This window comes from Hemiscyllium ocellatum, chromosome 14 (genome assembly GCF_020745735.1).
Source record: "Hemiscyllium ocellatum isolate sHemOce1 chromosome 14, sHemOce1.pat.X.cur, whole genome shotgun sequence".
NCBI lineage: Eukaryota > Metazoa > Chordata > Chondrichthyes > Orectolobiformes > Hemiscylliidae > Hemiscyllium > Hemiscyllium ocellatum.
Window position 1 is genome coordinate 28127357 of NC_083414.1, and position 24305 is coordinate 28151661.

Here is a 24305-nt window from a genome sequence, read left to right on the forward strand (position 1 = left end):
CAGTGTGGAAACAGGCCCTTCAGCCCACCAAGTCCACACTGACCCTCCGAAGAGTAACCTACCCAGACCCATTTCCCTCTGACTAATGCACCTAACACTATGGACAATTTAGCATGGCTAATCCACCTGCCCTGCACATCTTTGGATTGTGGGAGGAAACCGGAGCACTCAGAGGAAACCCACGCAGACACGGGGAGAATGTGCAAACTCCTCACCAACTACCATGGCTGGAATCGAACCTGGGACACTGGTGCTGTGACCAGGAGAGCCAGTAAATGTATTTATTAAAAATTAATTCATTGGATGGGAATGTTGTCAACTTTTATTGCCCATCCCTAATTGCCCACAGAGCAGTTAACAGTCTGGAGTCACATGTAGGCCAGACCAGGTTAGTATGGCAGTTTCCTTCTTTAAAGAAAATTAGTGAACCAGATGGGGTTTTCCTGACAATCAGCAACGATTTCATAATCATCAGTAGAAAATTATTTCCAGATTATTATTGAATTCAAATTCCACTATCTGCTGTGGCAGCTTTAAAACGCAAGTCCCCAGAACATTACCTGGTCTCTGGAATATTGGTCTAGTGACAATAACACTTAAGCCATTGCCCACCCATTTGGGCTTTCAGAAGGCATGCAGCAAAAGTCCCACACAAGAGATTAATGTATAAAATTAAAGTGACTGGAACTTGGGGTGGGAGAGAGTGAGGGGGAATGGAGGGAGGGGCAGTGTATTGAAATGGCTAGAAAATAGGCTGGAATAGAGGAAACAAATAATATAAATAAATGGTTATTTTTCTGAATGGCAGGCAGTGATAAGTGGGGCATAGCTGCTATTCACAATTTATGTAATGATTTAGATGAGGGAACTAAATGTAATATCTCAAAATTTGCAGATGTCACAAAGCAGGGTGAAAGGGTCAGTCATGAGGAGGATGGAAAGGTGTTGCATTGTGATTTGGACAGACTGAGTGAATGAGTAAGCATCACAGAAGTAGTGTAATATGGGTAAATGAGTAAGTTATTCATTTTGATAGCAAAGACAAGAAGGTAGATTATTATTTGAATGGCTGCAAATTGAGAAAGGAGTGTGTTCAATGAGACTTGGGTACACCAGTCACTGAAAGTAGGCGTGCAGGCATTAAAGGCAGCAAACTGTACTTTGGCCTCCACAGTGAGAGATTAAAGTAAAAGAACAAGAATGTCTTGCTATAATTAGGGAAGCCACTGCCAGAATAACGTGCGCACTGCTGGTTCCCTTACTGAACGAAGGATGTTCTCACTACGGCTGTAGTGCAGCGATCATTTACCAAAATTGTTTCCTGGGATGGCAGAACTGACAACTGAGTCAGTTAAGAGGATATTCACTTCAGCTTACATGAATGAGGGGGTAATCTCAGATATGTATACATTTCTCACAGGATGAGACCTGTGTGCATGTGTGTCCAGAATCAGAGGTCACACTTTAGAAAGGATAAGAGTAGAGAGGAGGAGAATTTTTTTCATTAAAGACATTCTAATTTCTAGGCCTCAACTATTATGCTTTCCAAAAAGGATGACAAGAGCGAGAGAGAGATATTCGGGAACTGAGCTCGATGATGAGCTCTGATTACTGAACACCGGAAAAGACTTAAAAGGCCTACTCCAGCCCTTAACTTGTACTATTTTTTTTAAAAAAGCTTGGAAGACAAAGAATCGAGCATGTCTTTTGGCTCTGGTTAATGAAAGCTATATTTAAATTGTGATCTTATGGCTAGAATGTTATAGACTATAAATGTCTTCATGCATGCAGATTTTAACTTCACAGTTACTCAGGTCTTAAAAAGTACATTGTTTAAAAGACAAACCTGTGATCTTCCCTTGTCTTATTTTCTGTACCCGATAACGAATAGAAGTGCCCACCATCAAATAAATGTCATAAGCTGGATTCAGCATAATGTTTTCAAGGATAAGTAACCGTACTTCTGCTGCTGGCACATTCTTGCAAAAAAGGAATGACAGAATGAAAGTTTTTAAACTAGTTATTAAATAATCAAAAATACTTATCAAATATCAAGTGCAATATTTTGCCAGGTAAGAGGATTTGTAAATAAGTCACAAATTACATTGCATAAATACACAAGTAGTTACTGCTGTGAAAATATAATTTATCAAACCTTTAGCACACACTTTTGAAAATTATGCATAACCATTGCAGCAACTTACAACAATAAGAATGTACTCCAAGGAAAAATAACGAATCCTAAATGATAGCAAATGGTTGAAAATAATTTCTTCATATCTGGTGTTGCAGCATGGAGATACTTTTTCTTCATATTTGCTTTAAATTCTACAAATGTCAAGTGGTCAATTTTGTGCTCATTTAAAACCAATGACAGTAACTCATTTTCTGACTAAAGATCTTCTCCATTACTGGGCAAAATAAAAGTTGACACATTCCAACACCACAAAAAGAAAACTTGTCTACACAGGTAGATTGAGCACTGCATCAGAAAAATGTCAATCTGCAACATAATTTCTCCAGTGATAGCAATTTCTGTTCATTTATGAGCCTTCTGACAATATATAGTCATGGACACTGTTGCAGGAATTGTTCAGGGTAGTGTCCAAGGTACAACTATTTAGATCTGATTGATCAATGGCCTTCATCCATCATAAAGATCAAAAGCAAGGATGTCTGTCAATGATCATACAACATTCAGCATAATTTGTAACATCTCAAATACAGAAAAAGCCAATGTCCAAATGCAGCAAAATTGGCAACATCGAGACTTGAGCAGACAAGTGGCAAGTAACAATCACACCACACAAGTGCGAGGCAATGATCATCTCCCCTGAAAGAATCCACCTACTTTGATTTGACGTTCAATGGCATTACCATGGCTGAATTCCCCACTATCGACATCCTGGGTTTACCATTTTATAAAGTGAACTGCTATGGGGACACTGTTGCGACAAGATATGGTCAGGGGATGGGAGATTTATAGAATGCAACTCATCTGCTGACTCCCTAAAGCATATACAGTATCTACAAGACAAGTCAGGAGTTTGATAGAATGCTCTTCAATTGGCTGGATGAGCTTGTACCATTTACATAACATACATACAACAACTTATCAAAGCTCTTTTGACAGCATATTCCAAACTTGTGATTTCAACTATCTAGAAGGACAAGGCTAGCTCATCTATGGGGGAACCAAAACCGTATGGTGTGTCACCTGGTGGGGAATTTAGGGCCACAAGAGTGCAACCTCGTGAGGAATATAAACACAGACAATAAGAGCTTTTCTTTAGAGAGAGATCAAAGTGAACGTAAATTCCTAGAAAATGGATCTGGGGAGCCAGTATTGGGAAACAAGGAAATGGCAAAGGAGTTAAACAGATATCTTGCATCTAATTTTATGATGGAAGATACTTTAATCATTCTATTAATACTAAAGAATACTAAAGGGGAGGAATAAAGTACCATCAGCATCACTGAAGTGCTGATCAATGGTTAGCACTGCTTCCTCAGCACCATGGACCCAGGTTCAATTCCAGCCTCAGGGGTCTGTCTGTGTGGAGACTGCACATTGGTGGGTTTCTGCCAGGTGCTCCAGTTTCATCCCACAGTCCAAAGATGTGCAGGGTGAGTGAATAGGCCATGCTAAATTGCCCATAGTGCCCAGGGATGTGCAGGTGGATTAGCCAGGGGAAATTCAGGATTACAGGGATAGAGTAAGGGGGTGAGTCTGGGTGAGATATTTTTCACAGGGTTGGTTTGTATTTGATGGGGCAAATTGTATGCTTCTATGCCATAGGAATTCCAGTAATATTGAACAAGACTAATAGGGCTAAAGACAGATAAATCTCCTGGCGCTGATGGGTCCTAAAAGGAGGTTGCTACAGCGATAGTGGCAAGTATCAGGAGACTGGAAAATTGCTAATGTGACACCCTACTCAAGATAGGGGGGAGGTTAAGAAGTGGGTAACTGTAGGCTGATCAGCCTAACATCTATTGTTAGAATTAATTATTAAGGAAACAACAGCAGTAAGGTGGGGAGGCAATGGCTGAGAAGCATAATTGCTAGACTATTAATCCAGAAACTCAGCTAATTCCCGACTCAGGCGACTGACAGTGTGGAGTTTGGACATTCTCCCTATGTCTATGTGGTTTACTCCGGTTTCCTCCCACAGTCCAAAGATTTGCAGATTAGGTGAATTGGCCATGCTAAATTGCCCGTAGTGTTAGGTAAAGGGGTAAATGTAGGGGAATGGGTGGGTTGCGCTTCGGTGGGTCGGTGTGGACTTGTTGGGCCGAAGGGCCTGTTTCCACACTGTAAGTAATCTAATCTAATGTTCTGGAACCCAGAATTGAAATTCCAATATATGCCATATTGGAATTAAGTTCAATAAAATAAAAAAGATCTGCCATCCTCACCTGGTCTGGCCTACATGAGATTCCAAACCTCAAGCAATGTGGTTGACTCTCAACTGCCCTCTGAAATAGCTGAGCAAGCCATTTAGTTGTTGAGATTTCACAATGAATGAAACAAAGATATGAAATTGGACCAACCACCTGACAATAGAAGGACAACGACAGCTCTGTTAGACCTGCAAAGTCTTCCTTACTGACTTGAGGCTTGAGCCGAAATTGGGAGAGCTGTCTCACAGACTAGTCAAACAACAGCCTGACATAGACATACTCATGGAATCATACCTGACAACGTCCCAGACACCAACCTTGGATATGTCCTGTCAGTCGTGCTGGTGGGACTACAGGTGGTGACACAGTGGTCCACTGTTGGGAGGGAGTTGCTCAAGGAGTCCTCAACATTGACTCTGGACCCATCAAGACACACGGCTTCAGGTTAAACATGGGCAAGGAAGTTTCCTGCTAATGATCGCACACTGTCCTCCCTTGGCTGCTGAATAAGTTCTCCTTCATGTTGAGGACAACTTGGAGGAAGCATGAGGGTGGTAAGGGAGCAAAATGTAGTCTGGGTGGGTTATTTCAAAGTAAACCCCCAAAAGTGGCTCAGCAGCACAACTAGTGATGGAGTAGGTCAGGTCCTAAAGAATATAACTGTTTGAATGGATCTGCGGCAGCTGGTGAGGGAACCAACAAGTAGGAAGAACATACTTAACCTCAGCCTTTCCAATCTGTCAACTAAAAATGCATCAGTCCCTGACAGTTTCGGTAAGAGCGACCACTGCACAATCTTTGAGGAGGCAAAGTCCCTCCTTCACATTGAGAATACCCTCCATTATATTGTGCGCCACTATCATTGTGCTAATAGGGACCGACTTCAAACAGATTAGATTAGATTAGATTTACAGTGTGGAAACAGGCCCTTCGGCCCAACAAGTCCACACCGACCCGCTGAAGCGCAACCCACCCATACCCCTACATTTACACCTTACCTAACACTACGGGCAATTTAGCTTGGCCAATTCACCTGACCCGCACATCTTTGGACTGTGGGAGGAAACCGGAGCACCCGGAGGAAACCCACGCAGACACGGGGAGAATGTGCAAACTCCACACAGTCAGTCGCCTGAGTCGGGAATTGAACCCGGGTCTACAGGCGCTGTGAGGCAGCAGTGCTAACCACTGTGCCACCGTGTCGCAACTCAAGAGTGGGTAGCCATGAGGCACTGTGGGCTAACAGCAGCATAGAATTGAACTGCAGCACACAATCTGCAATCTCATGGCCCGCATATCCTCTACTCAATCATTACCATTAAGCCAGGATATCAACCCTAGTTTAATACTGCGTGCAGGGGGGGGCATGCCAGGAGCATTACCAGATATACCTAAAAATGTTAAAAATCACACATGAGGTTATACTCCAACAGTTTTATTTGGAAGCACAGGCTTTCATAGCGCTGCTCCTTTATCAGGTGGTTGTGGAGTAGAAGATCACAGGACACAGAGTTTATAGCAAAAGTTTATAGTGTGATGTAACTGAAATTACTGGAATACACAATAAATAGGAATATACTGAAAGGGGTAGATAAAGTGGGAAATCTTGATTTGCAAGTACAAAGATCCCTAAAGATAACAGTACTGGTAGATAAAGTCGTAAAGTTGCCACATGGAATGCTCTCCTTCATTGGCAGAGATACAGAATACAAAAATAGGGATACAATGATGGAAACCGTACAAGATACTGGTGAGGCCAGAACTGGAGTACTGTGTGCAACTCTGGTCACTACATTACAGGAAGGGTGAAATTGCTCTGGATAGTGTGCAGAGATTAATTAGAATTGGGCTGGAGAATTGGAGGACAAAGGAGAGATTGAAGAGACGTTTTCTTTGGAACAGAGAATGCTGAGGGGTGACATGATTGATGCATACAAAATTGTGATTAGATATTCTTTTTGTAGAGAGTTGTTAAAAAAAGAAATAGGGTCATAGATTCAAGCTAAGTGGCAGAAGGATTACAGGGGACATGAGGAACAAAATGTCTGACCCTAAACTCTTGCATAAAATACCTGGAGATGCACCTTAGGTGTTGTATGCTGCTGTGCTCTGGACTGTGCAGGAAAATGGAATTAAAAAGGTGAATCCTTCGATCAGCATGGACAAAATGGGCCAAATAGCCCTTTTCTGTGCTGTATTACGTATATGGTTTTTATGTGTCACTGGACCTGAAATGTTAACTCTGCTTTCTCTCCACAGATACTGCCAGACCTGCTGTGGTTTTTCAGCAATTTCTTTTATTGCCACAATAGTACTTTCACCATTACTGAGATTAAAAGTGATTACTGTAAAGTGAAACATGCAGTGCTGCACACTTACGTTTTAGTGAAAGACCAAGGAGCTGGGATCAAAGATTTTGGGACCAAAAACCTCCAAAAATCAGATGCATTGAATTCAATGTTTTTAAAGCCGACTCCTTCCCAAAAGATGAGCAATTAAATTGTTATATCCGGTATACTATGCAAGAAAAATATGCATCAGTATGATGCTATTAGCCATATGTTACAAACTTAACTCTGAAAAATGTGAATTCGGGCCTTTACAGACATGAAGGTTAACAAACTGGATTAAAAAAAAGTGATGATAATTATCGGGACAAAATGGTTTAGTATTAAAGGAAGTTCTGAATACACTGGTTGCCCAGTTCTCACACCAGACCCAAAACTTCCAAGAATGGAAGCAATTTATAAAATGATAAATAATAAATTACCTTGTAAATTGCTTCTTGTATTTTTCCTTTCAACTTTGAATTTCCAGTCTTCATTCCTGACACCAAAATTGTATCTCCTTGTTTGCCATGTTTCTCCATCTCTGATATGTAAGTAGGTGGTGTGTAGGTAGATTCAGAAAATTTAAGTATCCTACAACAAAAGTTTCTATTACTTACAAAAACACTATTTCTCTTCAATGAAGGACTCAAGGCAGGCCAACTCAAAGTTTTCATAATTACTGAATCACAAATACAAAATATGTAGATCATAACGATTGCCTCCTATCACCACACTGTTTCTATTTCTGATACTGGACAATAACTGAAGGCTTAGTTCTAGATTCCGAAACCTGCTTCTCAATTAATGATTTGATGGTCAAGTTTTCTATAATGCATTTAAAAATGTAACAAAAGGGAAGGGGAAATGCTTCTAAGGAGAGTTAAGCCAACCCATGTTGGGAAAAAAAACATTTTCAAGAGCATTTTCATATGTGATTCCTGTTTAAAGATTCCATAAACATCACAATCTCTGTATAGCACTAATGCATAAAGTAATTAGCGAAGACACAAATATTAAAACCTTGACAATTAATGTCATACAAAAGAAATTAGTGACCATTAATCACCAAGACATTAAGTGGAAAATAAAGAGTGCACACAACCCACTAAGTAATTCCAACAGAATTAATTAACACTTCTTAAAAACATGGGTAAATATTAATTTGTATAAATCTATTTTGCTCCATTTAGCAATCTCTTAACAATGGCAACTATCATGCACTTATAGAAGAACCAAAATCAAGTACTATTCTACTATGGGTATTCTTAAATGTGTAGCAGGATAGGTTTCAGGATGGATTCGCCAAATAGCAGGGGGAAAAAAAAATCAACTTAAAAATTATCGCCAATAGTCTGGTTGCTCAAAAGCTGACCATAAATTGATAGTTTATCAATTCTAAGCATTTTCTGTTTACTCTACCTCATTTGCCAATATTCAGAAGTATGGAGCAATAGAATCACTTAAAATGAAAAGAAACATGTAGAGGAAGAAGAAAGAAAAGTCAGTTTGAAATTCATTCATTCCATTTGAAACTGGAATCATGTTAAAACAGCTCTATGACTGGACTCCAATTTTAAGGGGGAAATCACACTTCGTGCATGAACGGAAAAACAGAACTCTAACAGCAACGATGAACTATGGTGTGCTAAACATTTATTTGGCATGGAAGCAGAGGTTGGCAATTAATGATAAGGGCTAGATCAGACTGAAGTGCAGAACTGGCTACAACAGTTCCTGGTTCAACAACTGTCCTTTAAACCAGATGAGGCATTGGGATATGCTGATAGAGGTCATAGTAATAACACTGGTTGCATGAAGGATGAAATTATTCTGCATGCAGTTTTATCTGAGCTTATGTGGAAACCATTCACGGGTAGTATGAATATGAACACTTTAACATATTATAAAGTAAACATTATGAAGATAAACAGCTAAGGGAATAAGTTCTGGCAGTTCCTTCACACTGGTTTCTTATAAAGAAAATCCATTGCCCCCATTTCAGCTTGGATAATTTCAGCAAGGAGTTGCAATCTTAGTCATTTCACCCTTCCTTAAGCTCAATGAATGAATTTGCACGAGGCAAGACTTGTTAAATCCAATGGTAAGCTCCAGCTGTGACAATCCAATGGGGAACAGCATAATACTACATCACAATTTAGAATGGGTGTGTCAAGGCTCCACAGGTACATAAATTCTGCTAGATCAAAACAATAGTTTAGATCAACAAATTGAAACAACCTTTGTAGGAAAATCTTATACAAAAGATTTTTCACTTAGTGTCAATTGCTTTATGACTGATGTAGTTGACGGGGAAAAATAATTGCATGTGGCAAACAACATGGTGAAAGACATGGTGAAACTTGCGCCACATTGATTAGTTCAAGTACAAGGATTGCATAATTTTTCTTGACCACTGATTTAAACTCTGCATAACCTCTTCAGATCTGTTAAAAAATATTCACATTTATGTGCCATCACCTTTAATATAACATTCAAAAGATTAAATAGCCATAAGTGGTTCAGCTACTTTAAAAATTTTCTTCACAATATTACATTTGCTCTGCTACAATGATGTCACTGATGAAACAGCAACACAAGGATTTTAACATGACAAGGCGTGGGTATGGAGAGGATCCTGAGACAAACAGAATCAGAACTTGTCTCCTTGGAGGTAATTGGAATTATTCTTGCTCTACCAGAGAGAGGGGAGCTGTCTGTTAAAGGAATCTCTGAAGAATGAGATCAAGGCAGAATCCCAGGATGAGATTAGGATCAGCACACAGATTTTCAGGTTTCAGACTATTTTAAAAACAAAGAAAATTAGACATAAGGTGTCACTGGAAAACAGCCTTAAACACACCAGGAGTTGAATACTTGCACAAGAGGGGAGAGTTCAAAAATATTCAAGAGATACACTGCATGGTCAACTCAAGTTCATTGGGATGAAGTACCAAGTGTGGGCTGAGTAACAACATTTGTAACAAGACAGATGAGAATTTCTACTGCCCAGTTTTACGGTAAAAATAGCTTTTTAAAAAAAAGTTTATAGTCCACCTAAAACATAAGGAATGAGTTAGGGTCCCTGGAACTTATTAAATAGACTTTGAACTAGATGAAGTAAATGGAAAGAGATAGATGGTATATACCGCCTGTGTGAAAATGGAATTTAGCGCCATTCTGTGACAATGTATGCAAGAAGTTTCTGATTGCAAATTCTGGACATCCAAGCTTCAGCCCTGAAGCAGCAGCAGTGTCATTGTGGAGTACGTATTGAGACCTTTGTGCATTGTACATAGTGAGATGGTCACATTGCAGCTAAAGAGGACACAGGCTGAAAGGGAATGAATGACTCCCAAGCAGTATAAAAGCACCAGACAAATAGTGCAGGAATGCCTAAGGCCACCTCTAACAGATTTTCTATTTTGAATACTGCTGGGGAGATGGTTTCTCAAGAGAAAGCAATGACAGTGGCTCAGCTTCTTGGGGCCATTTCTGAGGAAGACAGCAGTTTGCAATCTGGAGAGTTTGCACCTCAGCAGGACTAGAATCAAGAAACTCAAGGGCATTTGCTAATACTGTAGGGGAGGGTTTAAACTAGAATAGTGGGAATGGGAACTTGAGTGGATAGACAAGGAAGGAAGGAAACAAAAATTAGAAAAGTAGAAAGCAAAAGTCAAAAGGCAGAGGAAATAGGGGCTGGAGTACAAAAAGAGAAATGCAAAAATGTCAAAAAGGTAGGTTAAAAGCTATTGTATCTAATTGGATGGAACATTTGTAATTTAACAGATGATTTAGCACAGCAAATAACTGTAAATGGATGATCAAAGATGTTAACTGGACTTCTAAGGGTATCCAATCTTTAGGAAGAACAGCAAAATGCGAAAGGAGGTTGGGTATTGGTGTTAGTGAAAGTTTAGATCAGTGCAATAGTGAGAAAAAATATTGGCACTGAAAATATAGAACTGAATCAATCTTGGTAAGTGTACGAAGCAAAGAGGGACCAGAAATATTAGTGCAAGCGGTCTACAGACCTCTGAACAGCTGTGTCGAGGTAGGGAATGGCATTAAATAGGCAATTCGAGATGCATACAACAAGGAGGCTACAGTAATCAAGAGTGCTTTTAAACGACATGAGACTGAGCAAACTACATTAGCAAAAATACTGCAGCGGTTAAATTCCTGGAAGTACAAGATTTTTTTCAAAATTTAAAGCGAGGAACCAACTCAGGAACAGACTATCCTACATCTTGTTTTCTGCCATGAGAAGGGGTTAATTGATGTGACAGTGGGTGATCAACACGCATAGGAAGATTTCAAGTATTGCAAACAGATATTGAATATGAAAAGAGAATAGGTCATTTGGCCCCTTGAGCTTGCTCTACTATTTAGCAAGATCATAGCTAATCTAAATGTAACGTAAAATCCACAATCCAGCACATCCCTGATAACATTTCACCCCAAGCTTACAAAATGTTCTGCTTCTACTGTGTTTTCAGGAAGAGTTCCTAAGACTCATGACCCTCTGAGAAAGGTCAGGACTCCTTAGGATAAGAGTTATATTTGAAAACTGGTTATTGGAAGTAAATACTTTATTTCAATTTGTTATAAATCAGGATGAAGGGCTTTTGCCAGAAAAGTCGATTTTCCTTCTCCTCGGATGCTGCCTGACCTGCTGTGCTTTTCCAGCACCACACTCTCGACTCTAATCTCCAGTATCTGCTGTCTTCACTTTCGCCAACTTCATTAATAGACAGGCAGCGCACATGCAGTGGTTAATAGTTAAGATATAAACGTATGCATTGGAGATGGTGTTTCATTGCCTGAAAGGAAGTTAACATGAAAGATCGCCCCAGAACGACAAGTTTGTCATACATGAGGAATTGGATTGACTGGGGTTTAATTTACTCAAGAATGAGAGGTGGGGGGGGTGGGGGAGGAAAGAGTCTCATTGAAACATATAACATTGTAACAGAATTAGACAGACTGGATGCAAGGATGATGTTTTCTCAGGCTGGGGAGGCCAAAACAATGGGTCACAGTTTCAGAATAGATGGTAGGCGATTTTAGTCTGATGAGAAGAAATTTCTTCACTCAAAAGGTGTTGAACCTGTTGAATTCTTTACCATAGAAGTTTGTGGAGGTGAAGTCAATTAATATACTTTGAGAAGAAATAGATACATTTCTGAAGGCTGAAAGTTTCAAGGAATATGGGAAGAAAGTATGAATATGGTGTTGAGATAAGGGATCAGCATTGGTAATGTTGAATGACGGAACATGCTTGATGGGCTGAATGGTCTCTTTCTGCACTTTTTCTCTATTTTTAAAGCTATACACCTACCGCAATGCATTGTGGGAGTCTGCATATCCAGCAGCTTCTGTATCTTTCACTATATTCCATTCAAACACTAATCCAGCCAATGTGCTGAATGTATTGCCTGTGAAAGAGATAGAAAGACAGCATGAGCATCAAAATGTTAGCAGCACAAATTAATTTGCAACAGTCACTAGGTAATTGTGACTAGTAATCATTTCAGAAGATCGAGACAGAAAGCCCAAATGAAAGCAAGTATCAAAGAACTTTAGGTTTCCTAAATTGAACAAAACATCTTGTGAGAGAAATAGTTTTAATGACTTGAGGTGCAGTGTTTGCCAAGAATGTGAGACAGTTTGCAAAATACAGTGTAACTTTGCTAGTTAGCAGTATAGGGCATATTATGTCGGTCAATACAGGGTATCTCTTTTTTTCAAAGCTGAAATATTCAGTGAACGGAGCTGATTTTCCCACTGTGGCCACATTCTCACATTGGCCAGGACTTCTCCACATCTGAAATAGTACATTTTTAAAACATGCACACCTTCATTAGAAAGATTTGTAAAGAAAGCAATCCCTAAAGTATTGGCAAAAGTTTCAATCTTTTGCGCACGAATGAAATATTGGTAGAACGCATATTTAAAAAATGCAATTAGAACAATTGCAATGACTCTACAATCCAAAAATACATAATTAGCATGACTTACTGGCTAAATGCTTTCATGCAAACTGATTTTAAATTTTCAAACAATTATAGATTGATATTGCACCACACAGTACTAGAAAAATTGACTGAATGGGTGATCAACATGCATAGCAAGTTATTCAAACAGATATTGAATATGAAAAGAGAATAGGCCATTTGGCCCCTTGAGTTTGCTCTACTATTTAGCATGATCATCTCACCCTGCTTTTCACCACTTCTCAGAAGTACTCTTCACATTATCCTCTTCCCTCCCAGTTTATTGAAGCAATTGTCTTAACAGACAATATCACCATTGTTGCTCTTAAATTCTTGCTATTCCTTCATAAGTTGGAATCCAGCTACACTGGAAACTTGTGCCCCAAAAATGCAATTTCACAAAGTGGCCCTCCTCGAGTTGATTGCCTTGAAGTAGGACTTTGCCTCATTTGGTACATTCAATTCCCAGGTGTGGCAATAAACCAAATCTCTCTCATGACTAATATTTTGGTAGTTTTCTCAACTCAAATCAGGGCCACAGGAATGCAGCCACAATAACTGACTCAAGTGTGATCATCAAAGAGAAAAGAGAAGAGAGAAGAAGAAGAAACTCCATAGCAGCAGGAGCAAATAGCTCCAAGTAAATTATATGTGAAGGAAACAGAAGTGCTAGACCACAGGGTTGCATAAGCAATGAGCAAGAAGGGAATCTTTTGTTTGTCATTTCCCACTGTCTAATTTGTTAAATCCTTTCTGTCTAAATTTCACTCTACATAGGAATCAATAAAAGATCAGTTTGCTATGGGTTGGGAAATGCTTACCTTTACACAAGTGCAATTCAAATTCAAATCTACGAGATGACAGTTAAATACAGTGAACTTCATATCAGCAACTTCAACTGTAAATTCAGGCATTTCTCCATTGATAAGCTTCTTATACAGTACAAGTACTTTCTCGTACTTGTAATAGGAGTCACAGTGGCAAAGTGAAAAAGTCATTAAGCCAACAATCCAGAGGCTAGGGCTGGAGCTTTGGGACACGAGTTCATGGAATATCAGGTGGGGGAGAAAAAAAAGGCAGGCATACACCATTGCTAAAACACCAGTGAGTCTCGAATTATATTGCTACAATTTCCTAGCAATTACATAAAATCATTCAACTGATATGTTTGAAATCAAACATGATTTTCATAATGCTACACATTGTAGTCTAATGTCTTTTTTGGGAATCAATCAATTTATTTCTCTTTAAATCTTGATGGCAATCAAGACTTTATTCATTCAGGTGATGTGAGGAGCACTGTCTAGGCCAGGCATTTATTACCCATCCTCAATTTCCTTTATGGAAGTAGTGATAAGCTGCTTTCTTGAAATGGCACAATCCATGGAGATACGATGGGCCAATTGGCCTCCTTTTGCTTCTCTGTTGGTGGGCAGGTATACCTACAATGTTGATGAAGGGGAATGCCAAGATTTTGACACAGCAGCAGTGAATGTACAGCAACACAGTTCCAGGTCAAAATGCTCTGTGGCTTGGAGGGGAAATTACAGGTGATGTTCCCATGTATCTGGTGCTTTCAAATTTATCGGTGGTAGAGGCCACACATTTTGAAGGTGCAAAGGAGCCATGCTGTGTTGCTGCAGAGCATCTTGTAACAGTAAGCATTGTTGCTACTATGTGTAATGTGAAGGGACTGAATACTCAAACTAGTGTGGATAGGATGTGAATCAAGCAGGTTGCTTTGAACTGGGTGATGTTGAGGCTTCTCAACAGTTTAATCTGCAACTGGCAAAAGTAGACTAATCATACTGTGAATTAAGAAAGATGAACTTCAGGAGAAACACCATGACAAAACTACAACAGCAAATTTCAGAGTGAACATAAATAACAGCATGGGCTTTTAATTGGATTTTGACGAATCAGAAGACATGCAGAGATAGGGTAAGAAGAAGCGCACAGGGACACTAGCTCAAGTAGGGGATAGTGATGTATGGTAACTGGACCACAAAAACAGAGCCATGCAGCCATAAGGATTAGTCTTCGAGTTGTGCAAAGATAGATTTTTTTTTAGTTATTCATTTTGTGGGATGTGGGCATCGCTGGCTGGCCAGCATTTATTGACCGTCCCTAATTTGCCCTTGAGAAGATGGTGGTGAGCTGCTTTCTTGAATTGCTGCAGTCCATCTGCTGTGGGTTGACCCATAATGCCATTAGAGAGGGAATTCCAAGATGTTGACCAGCGACAGAGAAGGCATGGCAATATATTTCTAAGTCAGAATGGAGTGTGACTTGGAGGGGAACTTGAAGATTTATTTGTAAAAAGAGAGAGAATGGGTTCCTATACCTATTATATTTCCCAGATGTGAATACTCTGGTCATTTCCATTTTCAGTCATACTGCAACCGCTTGTTCATTCAGGTTATCTTCACTCAACTTCTACAATGTTTTTCTGTCAGTTAGGGAGAAAGGTGGATCACCATATAGTGGTAGTGCAATCTTTCAAAGCAGTTTTCGTGGCCTTTTAATTTTCTTGTTCCTGATATTTGGTTGGTTGCAGACAACAGGCACAGATTCTAATTATTCTGAGTGTTTGAGTAGTCTCCTCTAAACTGGGGAGATGAAATGCAGTCTGGTTGACTGCTTTGCAGAATACTATATTCTGTGTGCAAAAATCACCCTGACCTTCCGGTTGCCTGCTACTTCAACTTGGTGTGTTCCCTGACCAACAAGTCTGACTTGGGCTTGCTACATCGTTCTAGCGAAGTTCAGTACAGACCGGAAGAACACCTCATCTTCTGCTTGGGAATTCAGCAACATTCAGAATTCCATATTGAGTTCAACAATTATAGGGTCTGAACACCTTCACCCATCTCCTTACTCCAACCCCACAGATCAGGACTGGTCACCACATGGACTGTTCCCACAAGTAACCCATTGTCAGCCATTAATGGTCCACATTTGCAGCTATTGATTTTCCCGGGCTGATCTTTCACCCATTTCTTTTGTCTGTACACCTGTTTTTCCTCTCTATCTGGGCTCTCTATCCCCATCTATCATTCACTCTTTTCCCTCCCCCTTCTCTATACCAACCTTTTCCCAGTTACAATCAGTTCTGAAGGGTCACTGGACCCAAAGCATTAATTCAGCAAGCCTGGCAGTATCTGTGGAGAGAAAGCAGACTTTTTCCAGCAATTTCTGTTTTTGTTTTTGAATGTTTATAGTTGGCCATGCAGCATTACCATCATTTATGGTCTATCCCTAATAATCCACAAGTTGTCTCACACACTGAAAGGCCATTGGACAGAAGACAAGAATTGCACATGGATGAAAAAAAATTACTTCACTGTATGGAGATCAGGGACATTAATCAATTTTTTTTCTTGATTCAGCTACTGAACTATTTGGTCACCCACATGCAAGTGAAAACTAGTGCTTATATATGCAAACACAAGTAGATAAAATTCAAAAGCAAACATTTTTGAAGTATTTGGAATTTAGATTTTGTAAAGACTATTTATACCCACTTCTGAAGCCCTCTACAGTGGTTGTAGTAACACATTTTCACGTAGTACAAACTGATAAGGTTTGAAAGTGACATTTTTCCCGACTATTGCAGTAGCCATGTTTTCTGCTTTTACAAGATGCAGCAATGGGCTTCACTTTTGAAAATTCACTGCTGTGAAAGTGACCATGGAAGTTTAACTAAAAGTAAATTACTGCAAATATTGGAGATTAACAAAATAGAAGTAGTACTGTGGAAACTCAGTAGATCAGGCAGCATTATGTAGAGAGAGAAACAGGCTTCTGAGCTTTTCCAGCACTTTGTCAAAAATATAACATTAAGGACATTACTATTGCACTACATGAACCCTACTCTAGAATTTATATCTGTTCAAAATTTCATAAGCAACCAGCACTGAAATTATGTACCTTCTGCATCCAAAGCTCGAATTCTCAATTTTAGTGGAGAATCTTCCAAGTAAAGTTCACGAGTTGTAGACATAATTTCAATCTCGCTGATGACATCAACGATTGCATCACACCGTAATACTCGCCCAATTGCTATTGGAGGAGAAAAATTGGAAATTTAGACACAAGAGGAATCAAGGACAAGTAAAATTTTAAAAATCTATACTTCACAAATATTAACAATCACTAGACTCGTCATTACATCTATGAAAGATCTTTGAACTGGAAACGATTTTAAAACACTGCCTATTTTAAAAAACAGAAATGTTTAGATAGCTTTTACATAGAACAGCGAGCCTCTTCCCCAGTCATTTTTTTTTACATTTAGAAGCTTATTATGGGAAATGTTTTGTCTCTTAAGTGCTTGTCATGATTCTATCATTTCTCATCTGTAACATTCAGATCCTATTGTACATCCCCCGTTTCTCATCTACTGGAGGTAGAAAAAACACTCGTAGTGAATGAGGATATTCACACACCAAAGAAATTAAAGAAGAGGATGCTGTTCAGTTGGGCCTGAAACAATCACAGCAAAGTTCTTCATGTGTAGGAAGATGGCAAGTTGCAAATTACAATGAATCAAAAACTATTCAAGTTACAAGTTATTAAAAGGAACAACTTAAAATACAATATCAAGCAATTAAAACACCAAATGTGTGAAGAATATAAATAAAAACCTCGTGTTGTAAGGTTCAAGCAGCATTGGTTCACGCCAGTAAAAAGTTGAACAAATTTTAAATTGTCAACTGTGCTTTCAAAATCAAGCAGAGAGAAGTTAAAACACACAAATGTGACAGGCCCAAGCCAAACCTGGTTGAATTACATAGAAATCCTACACTGCTTGAAATGAGGTTTTTTTAAGATTAGATTAGATTAGATTACTTACAGTGTGGAAACAGACCCTTCGGCCCAAAAGTCCACACCAACCCGCCGAAGCGCAACCCACCCATACCCCTACATTTACCCCATAACTAACACTACGGGCAATTTAGCATGGCCAATTCACCTGACCCGCACATCTTTGGACTGTGGGAGGAAACCGGAGCACCCAGAGGAAACCCACGCAGACACGGGGAGAATGTGCAAACTTCACACAGACAGTTGCCTGAGGCAGGAATTGAACCCGGGTCTCTGGCGCTGTGAGGCAGCAGTGCTAACCACTGTGCCACCGTGCCGCCATGTAGGTGTACACATACATCTGCTGGACAAGAAATTGTAATGGCTAATCAAATAATTAAAACTTCAGTACAATCCCTTTCATAAAATTTGTTCGGTTCATACATTGAGCTGGAAATAGAGAACATTTTCAAATCTTATTATTCGGCATAGAATTTTAGACTAAGCTTACACAATGACAAAGAGATTAAAAACAAAAGTATAACGCTATTGCACAATAGATTTTAGCATTCAGAATTCTGGCATTTATGCAGAAATATCATACCTATTTCTTCGGCAAAGATAATACTGGTGAGACGTGCTGGTTGAGATGCATGTGCCAAAACAACTGCGCTCTGTGAACACTGTCGATCATTTGGATTTATTGGTTCAATACTTGCAACCTCTGGCCTTGTTGACCACCTGGGCAAAAAAAGGAGAGTCATTAATATCCTCTCTTTGATACTTTAATTAAACTGAAAACAGAATGTAGACAGCAGCACCAATTTGCTATATAACTGTCAGGTTATGAAATTGCAACATTTGTACTAATTTGTACATTGTATCCCCACATATCATTTCCTTATTGTCCTCAGTAAAACATATCAATCCATATCAAAAGCTCATTCACCAATTATATATCCTTTCTGTAAATTCAAAATCTTCCTCTGGTTGCTCCACATCCCCATGTTAACGACACTATCAAATTTGATGCAGTCATACAATTTCCTAAATTGGTAAATCGAATTCCCAGGTACAGATCATTAATGCAAATACTGAACAATGGTCTCAATAACACTTGTTTCCACTTCCCTTGGCTTGCCAGTTTGAGGAACTATTTTCTCTTCAAAAATGTTCTTTTCACAAAGTATATTACTGTTTAAAAATGGCATTACAAAAAGAGCAATATGAATATTTTCTTATCAAACAGTGCATGAGGTGTTGCATTACACTTGCCACTGCAGGGAATGATCATAACATCTGTTTGCATTTCATGTCAAGCATTCTCTGTGTATACAATCTGTAGGGTATCTCTTTTTAAAAAAGGAGACATTCATCCCCTCATTCTAACTTGTCAAGTGTATTTTAGACAACTGCCTTCCTATACTGAGCTTTTGCAGTGAGTGTCATAACCTTTAGTACATCCCTCAGAGTATAGTATTGCACCTTAGAATGTGTCAGTTTACAACACAGGACAGCTTTTTGTATTGAAGTGCAATATGTTTTGGGCAGACCAATGAATTTCTTGCACAGAGGTGACTGTCGAGTAAGAAGTGAGGTCTGCAGATGCTGGAGATCAGAGCTGAAAATGTGTTGCTGGTTAAAGCTCAGCAGGTTAGGCAGCATCCAAGGAACAGGAAATTCGATGTTTCGGGCCGGAGCCCTTCATCAGATGAAGGGCTCTGGCGCGAAACGTCGAATTTCCTGTTCCTTGGATGCTGCCTAACCTGCTGTGCTTTAACCAGCAACACATTTTCAGCAGAGGTGATTGTCTCCCAGTAACGTCTTGTGCATAACCATAACAGTCTGATCAGAGCTGTTCCTCACCACAATTGTCCCAAGGTCAACATGCAGAGGCAGGAAGACTATGAGCATCCAGCAACGCCTGGCAGCCAAGGCGCTTCTAATAACTAATCAAGCACATGCTGGTGGCTATTTGAAAGTTTGGACAATAAGACAATCTATCCAAGGACCTGATGCACTTGCAGTCAAAGGTACTTTTTGCACAAACATTTTCACGAGGATCAGACAGCATTGCAAAATCCAAATGAGTATTTGCAGTCAGAGTAACTGACTAGAAGTCCTGTGCTTTAATAATTAAAATAATCATGCAGCATACAAAATAACTGCCAAAAACTTTAATATCTTTATCCAATGCAAGCTGCACTTTGATTCCTGAGCTCATGAAAGTGTATCTTTTTTTTACAGCAAGGAAGCACTTTTGAATTGCACAGTGTGTTATAACTATGTTAGAGATGAATAACTACCGAAACTATCACTTACAAAGTTCAGTTTTGTCTATTTACAGAATCAGTACAGTGCAGAACGAGACTATTCTGCCGATTGTGTCTACACCAGCTCTGAACATTTTAACTTGGTGCCAACTGCCTCCCTCTACCCCTAATCCCGCACATTGTTTGTATTTAGTTAAGCGTCAAATGCCCTCTTGGATGCTTCAACTGAATCTGCCTCCAACACCATTTCAGCTAGCACCCGCTTGTAGTGAATTGCTAATGTCCCTATCCTAGGATCAGGAGGCCTGGGTCCAACTCTCACCTGCCCCAGAGTCCATGATAGCAACTCTGAACAGATCAATAAAAATACTTTTTTTTTCCATCCAGCATGTTCAAGATCCTAGATGACTCTTCATTAGAGCTGAAGTGTGGAGGGGACAGCATTTATGCTATTGTTTTTTTCTGGGAGGGGGCAGTGGGCAGAGGGTGCTGATGGAGAAAATACGTTGATTGTTGATTGAATTATGAGAATGGCAGAACAATGGTGTGTCTCCTGCCAGACTTGAAAGGACAGACAGTCCCACAAGGATGGGGAGGCGGAGAGGACATGACAAACTAAGATTTGGAATTAACATATTAAAGAACAGAAACTAGCAAAGTCATTCTAAAAACGAAAAACTTAATCTAGGTTTGTTCAATATATCATTTCAGTGGCATGACAGTAATCTTTTGGTATAAATTCTGTATCTTATGGTCCTGCTTCACAATCACCTGATGAAGGAGCAGCATTTCGTAAGTAGTGCCTCCAAATAAACCGGTTGGACTATAACCTGGTGTTGTGTGATTTTTAAGCCAAAAGAAAGGGAAGAAATGGGAGTTAGTTCACATTACGAAGGTGCTGGAAGTCCAGAAAGCTGTAAAATGCATAGTCTAAAGATGACATGTTGTCTCCCCAGTTTGCGCTGTGATTCATTAGAACACTGCAGTATGCAGGGGACAGACATGTGAGCATGCAACCACGATCCTGTCTTAAAATGACTGGCTATGGGAAGGACAGGGTCCTGCTTAAGCACAGACTCAACAAAGCAGACACCCAGTCTGCATTCCATCCATCACATATTGAAAATGATTTTTAAAAACATTTCACTGATTTTTAACGTTTTTTTCCACAAGTGTAAGTTTGTACGTATAAACAGGGTATACAGAATCACTCAACCATCTTGAAACTCCACTCAACACAAACCTTCCTCCTGCATTTCAAATTAACATGATTGTACAGTAATTCAAATTTATGTCCTCTGATCTTAGATTTATCTTCCAAGGGAAATAGGTCAATCCTATCCAAGAAAATCTAAGCCCTCAATTCTATGTTTCTCACTTAAATTTCTCCTCCGTCTCATTTGTTCAAAGAGGACAAATTCAAAGCTGTCCAAATGTTCATCATAGCTGAAGGTCTCCATTTCCAGCAACTTCCCTCAATTTTTTTCTGTATCCTCTCTTGCATAATTACATCCTTCCTAGAACTGTGACCATAAACACAAAACTCTAGTTTCTGTTTAACAGGTGTTTAACATAGCATAATTTCACTATTCTTATAGTCTGTGATTCAGTAACATATCCTTACACTTTCAAAATCATCTACCAGACTATCGCTTTTAAAAATATATTCATTCATGGTATGTGGACGTCACTGGCTAGACCTGCAAATGTTACCCACCAGATTGCCCTGAGGGCAGTTAAGAGTCACCCACATGGCTATGGGGCTGGAGTCACATGTAGGCCAGAGCACATAAGGATGCTCGTTTCCTTCCGTAAAAGGACATTAGTGAACCAGATGAATTTTTCCAGACAATCAACAATGGATTCCTCGGCGTCATTAGACTTTCAATTCCTGATTTTTATTGAATTCTAATTCCACCATCTGTCATGACAGGATTCAAACCTGTTCCCTAGATTACTACTTGGGTCCCTGGATTAGCAGTCCAGTAATAATACACTAGACCATTACTCAAGGGGAGTAAAAGAGGATCATCAAGTACCTTTGAACATTAAGGTCCCTCCACTTCTCTACACTTACAATCATAGAAACATACAGCACAGAAACAGACCCTTCAGACCAAATCATCCGTGCTGACCAGATATCCTAAATAAAATTATCCCATTTGCCAGCATTTGGCCCAAATCCCTCTAAATCCTCTCTATTTCTATATCCATCCAGATGCCTTTTAAATGCTGTAATTGTACCAGCCTTCACCACATCTTCTGGCAGCTCTTTCCATACATGCACCACCCTCTGCATAAAAATGTTGCCCCTCAGATCTCTTAAATCTTCCTTCTCACCTTAAATCTATGACCTCCAGCTTTGGATTTCCCCCCACCTCAAGGAAAAGAACTTGTCTATTTACCTTCATGATTTTATAAACCTCTATAAGGTCACCCCTCAACCTCCAATGCTACAGGAAAAATAGCCCCAGTCTATTTAGCCTCTCCCTATAGCTCAAACCATGCAACCCTGGTAACATCCTTGCAAATCTTTTCTGAACCTTTTCAAGTTTCATAACATTCTTCCTACAGAATTGCACACAATATTCCAATAGTGGCCGAACCAATGTCCTGTACAGCCACAACATGACCTCCCAACTCGTATATTCAATGTACTGACCAATAAAGCCATGCATACCAAAAGCCTTCTTCACTATCCTACCTACCTGCGACTCCACTCTCAAGGAACTTTGAACCTGCACTTAAAAGGTCTCTTTGTTCAGCAACACTCCTCAGAACTTTACCACTATAAGCCTTACCCTAATTTGCCTTTCCAAAATGCAACACCTCATTTACCTAAATTAAACTCCATCTGCCACTCCTCGGCCCATTGGCCCGTCTGATCAAGATCAAGCGATACTTTGATAGAACCTTCTTTGCTGTCCACTATACCTCCAATTTTGATGTCATCTGCAAACTTACTACCGATACCTCCTATGTTCACATCCAAATCATTTACATAAATATTAACCCAGCACCGATCCTTGTGGCACACCACTAGTCACAGACCTCCAGTCTGAAAAGACCTCCACCATCACCATCTGTCTTCTAATGTTGAGCCAGTTCTCTAGCCAAATAGCTACTGCTCCCTCTATTCAGTGTGATCTAACCTTGCTAACCAGACTACTGTGAGAAACCTTGTTAAAACACCTTACTGAAGTCTATAGAGATCACGTTCACCACTCTGCCCTCATCAACCATAGAATCTCTACAGTATGGAAGTAGGCCATTTGGCCCATCAAGTCCATGCTGACCCTCCAAAAGAGAGAATCCCATCCAGACCACTGCTCCCACCCTATCCTCGTAACCATGTATTTCCCAAGGCTAACTCAGCTAGCCGGCACATCCCTGGATACTATGGGGAATTTATTATAGCCAATTCACCTAACCTGCACATCCTTCGACTGTGGGAGGAAACCAGAATAGCTGGAGAAAACCCACGCAGACACAGGGAGAACATGCAAAGCCCAGACAAGCGGTCACCAGAGGCTACAATCAAACCAGGGTCCTTGGTGCTATGAGGCAGCAGAGCTAACCGCTGAACCATCGTGCCTCCTTTTTATCTCCCCCTCAATATCTCACCAGTTGCCATGCTTGCTCTCCTTGACAATTCCATGACTTCTCCAAATAACAACGGCACACAATCTTACTACAACCTACAGCTTTCTTCCTCACAAATGAGCTACACAGCTAACTTCCACCCTTTGGAGGGTTGGTGAAGACTCAAATGGGGAAAATGGTCTCCATCTGCACTGTAAGGATTGTATGATTCTATATTTATTGTAACCAAAATAAAAATTATAAAATATAATAATAATAATAAGCCTTACTGACCCATGTACTGTAAAATTATTGATCCAAATACTGCTGCGGCAAGCAAAATATTCTTCACATTTGAAGATGTCAAAAATATGTACAGTATACCAACAGGGACTGTACACATTTTACATCAAAAGACCCTATGTCATCAACCTGTACATCATGTGATTTTTTTTCTGAATTTGCCAAGTCTTTAATGACTTGGCCTATCCCTTCATTCCTTTTTCAACAATGTTATTAATTCTCCAGCACCATGCTCATGACCAGAGTTTTATAACATGATGTTCAGAATCTTCTTGAAATTTCCTACCTTGCTTCAAAGAATAGAATCCATCCTATTTGGGTCTGTTGATTTAATTATATATTCAAAGATGCTAAATCTCTCAGTATTTACTCTATGTTTACACCAATCCAATATTTCACCCTTCTCAACCATAACTGCAACATCTACCTTTGTCGTGAAGATAATCACAACATTTAAAAACCAATGCCCTTATTTTCTGCCTCCCAAAAAAAGTCCTCCGAAAACCTTAACACCCCTGCCCCCAACATGACTACATGCTTCCTGTTCTTCCAAATTAATTAACACCCCACCAGCCAACTCAAAAAAGAAGTCCAGCTCCTTCTATAATTCACAT

General features: G+C 39.7%; 1 protein-coding gene across 2 annotated transcripts in view; it reads right to left on the reverse strand.

The window, feature by feature from the left end:
• nup210 (nucleoporin 210) overlaps positions 1 to 24305 on the reverse strand; it is a 107499-nt gene that overhangs the window by 77574 nt on the left and 5620 nt on the right. For both annotated transcript variants that reach the window (XM_060835549.1, XM_060835550.1), the window contains exons 2-6: positions 18138 to 18274; positions 16658 to 16789; positions 12073 to 12169; positions 7175 to 7325; positions 1847 to 1979 (exon numbers count right to left, since the gene is read on the reverse strand). In XM_060835549.1, coding sequence (XP_060691532.1) covers positions 1847 to 1979; positions 7175 to 7325; positions 12073 to 12169; positions 16658 to 16789; positions 18138 to 18274 — 650 coding nt within the window. The remainder of the gene's footprint in view (positions 1 to 1846; positions 1980 to 7174; positions 7326 to 12072; positions 12170 to 16657; positions 16790 to 18137; positions 18275 to 24305) is intronic.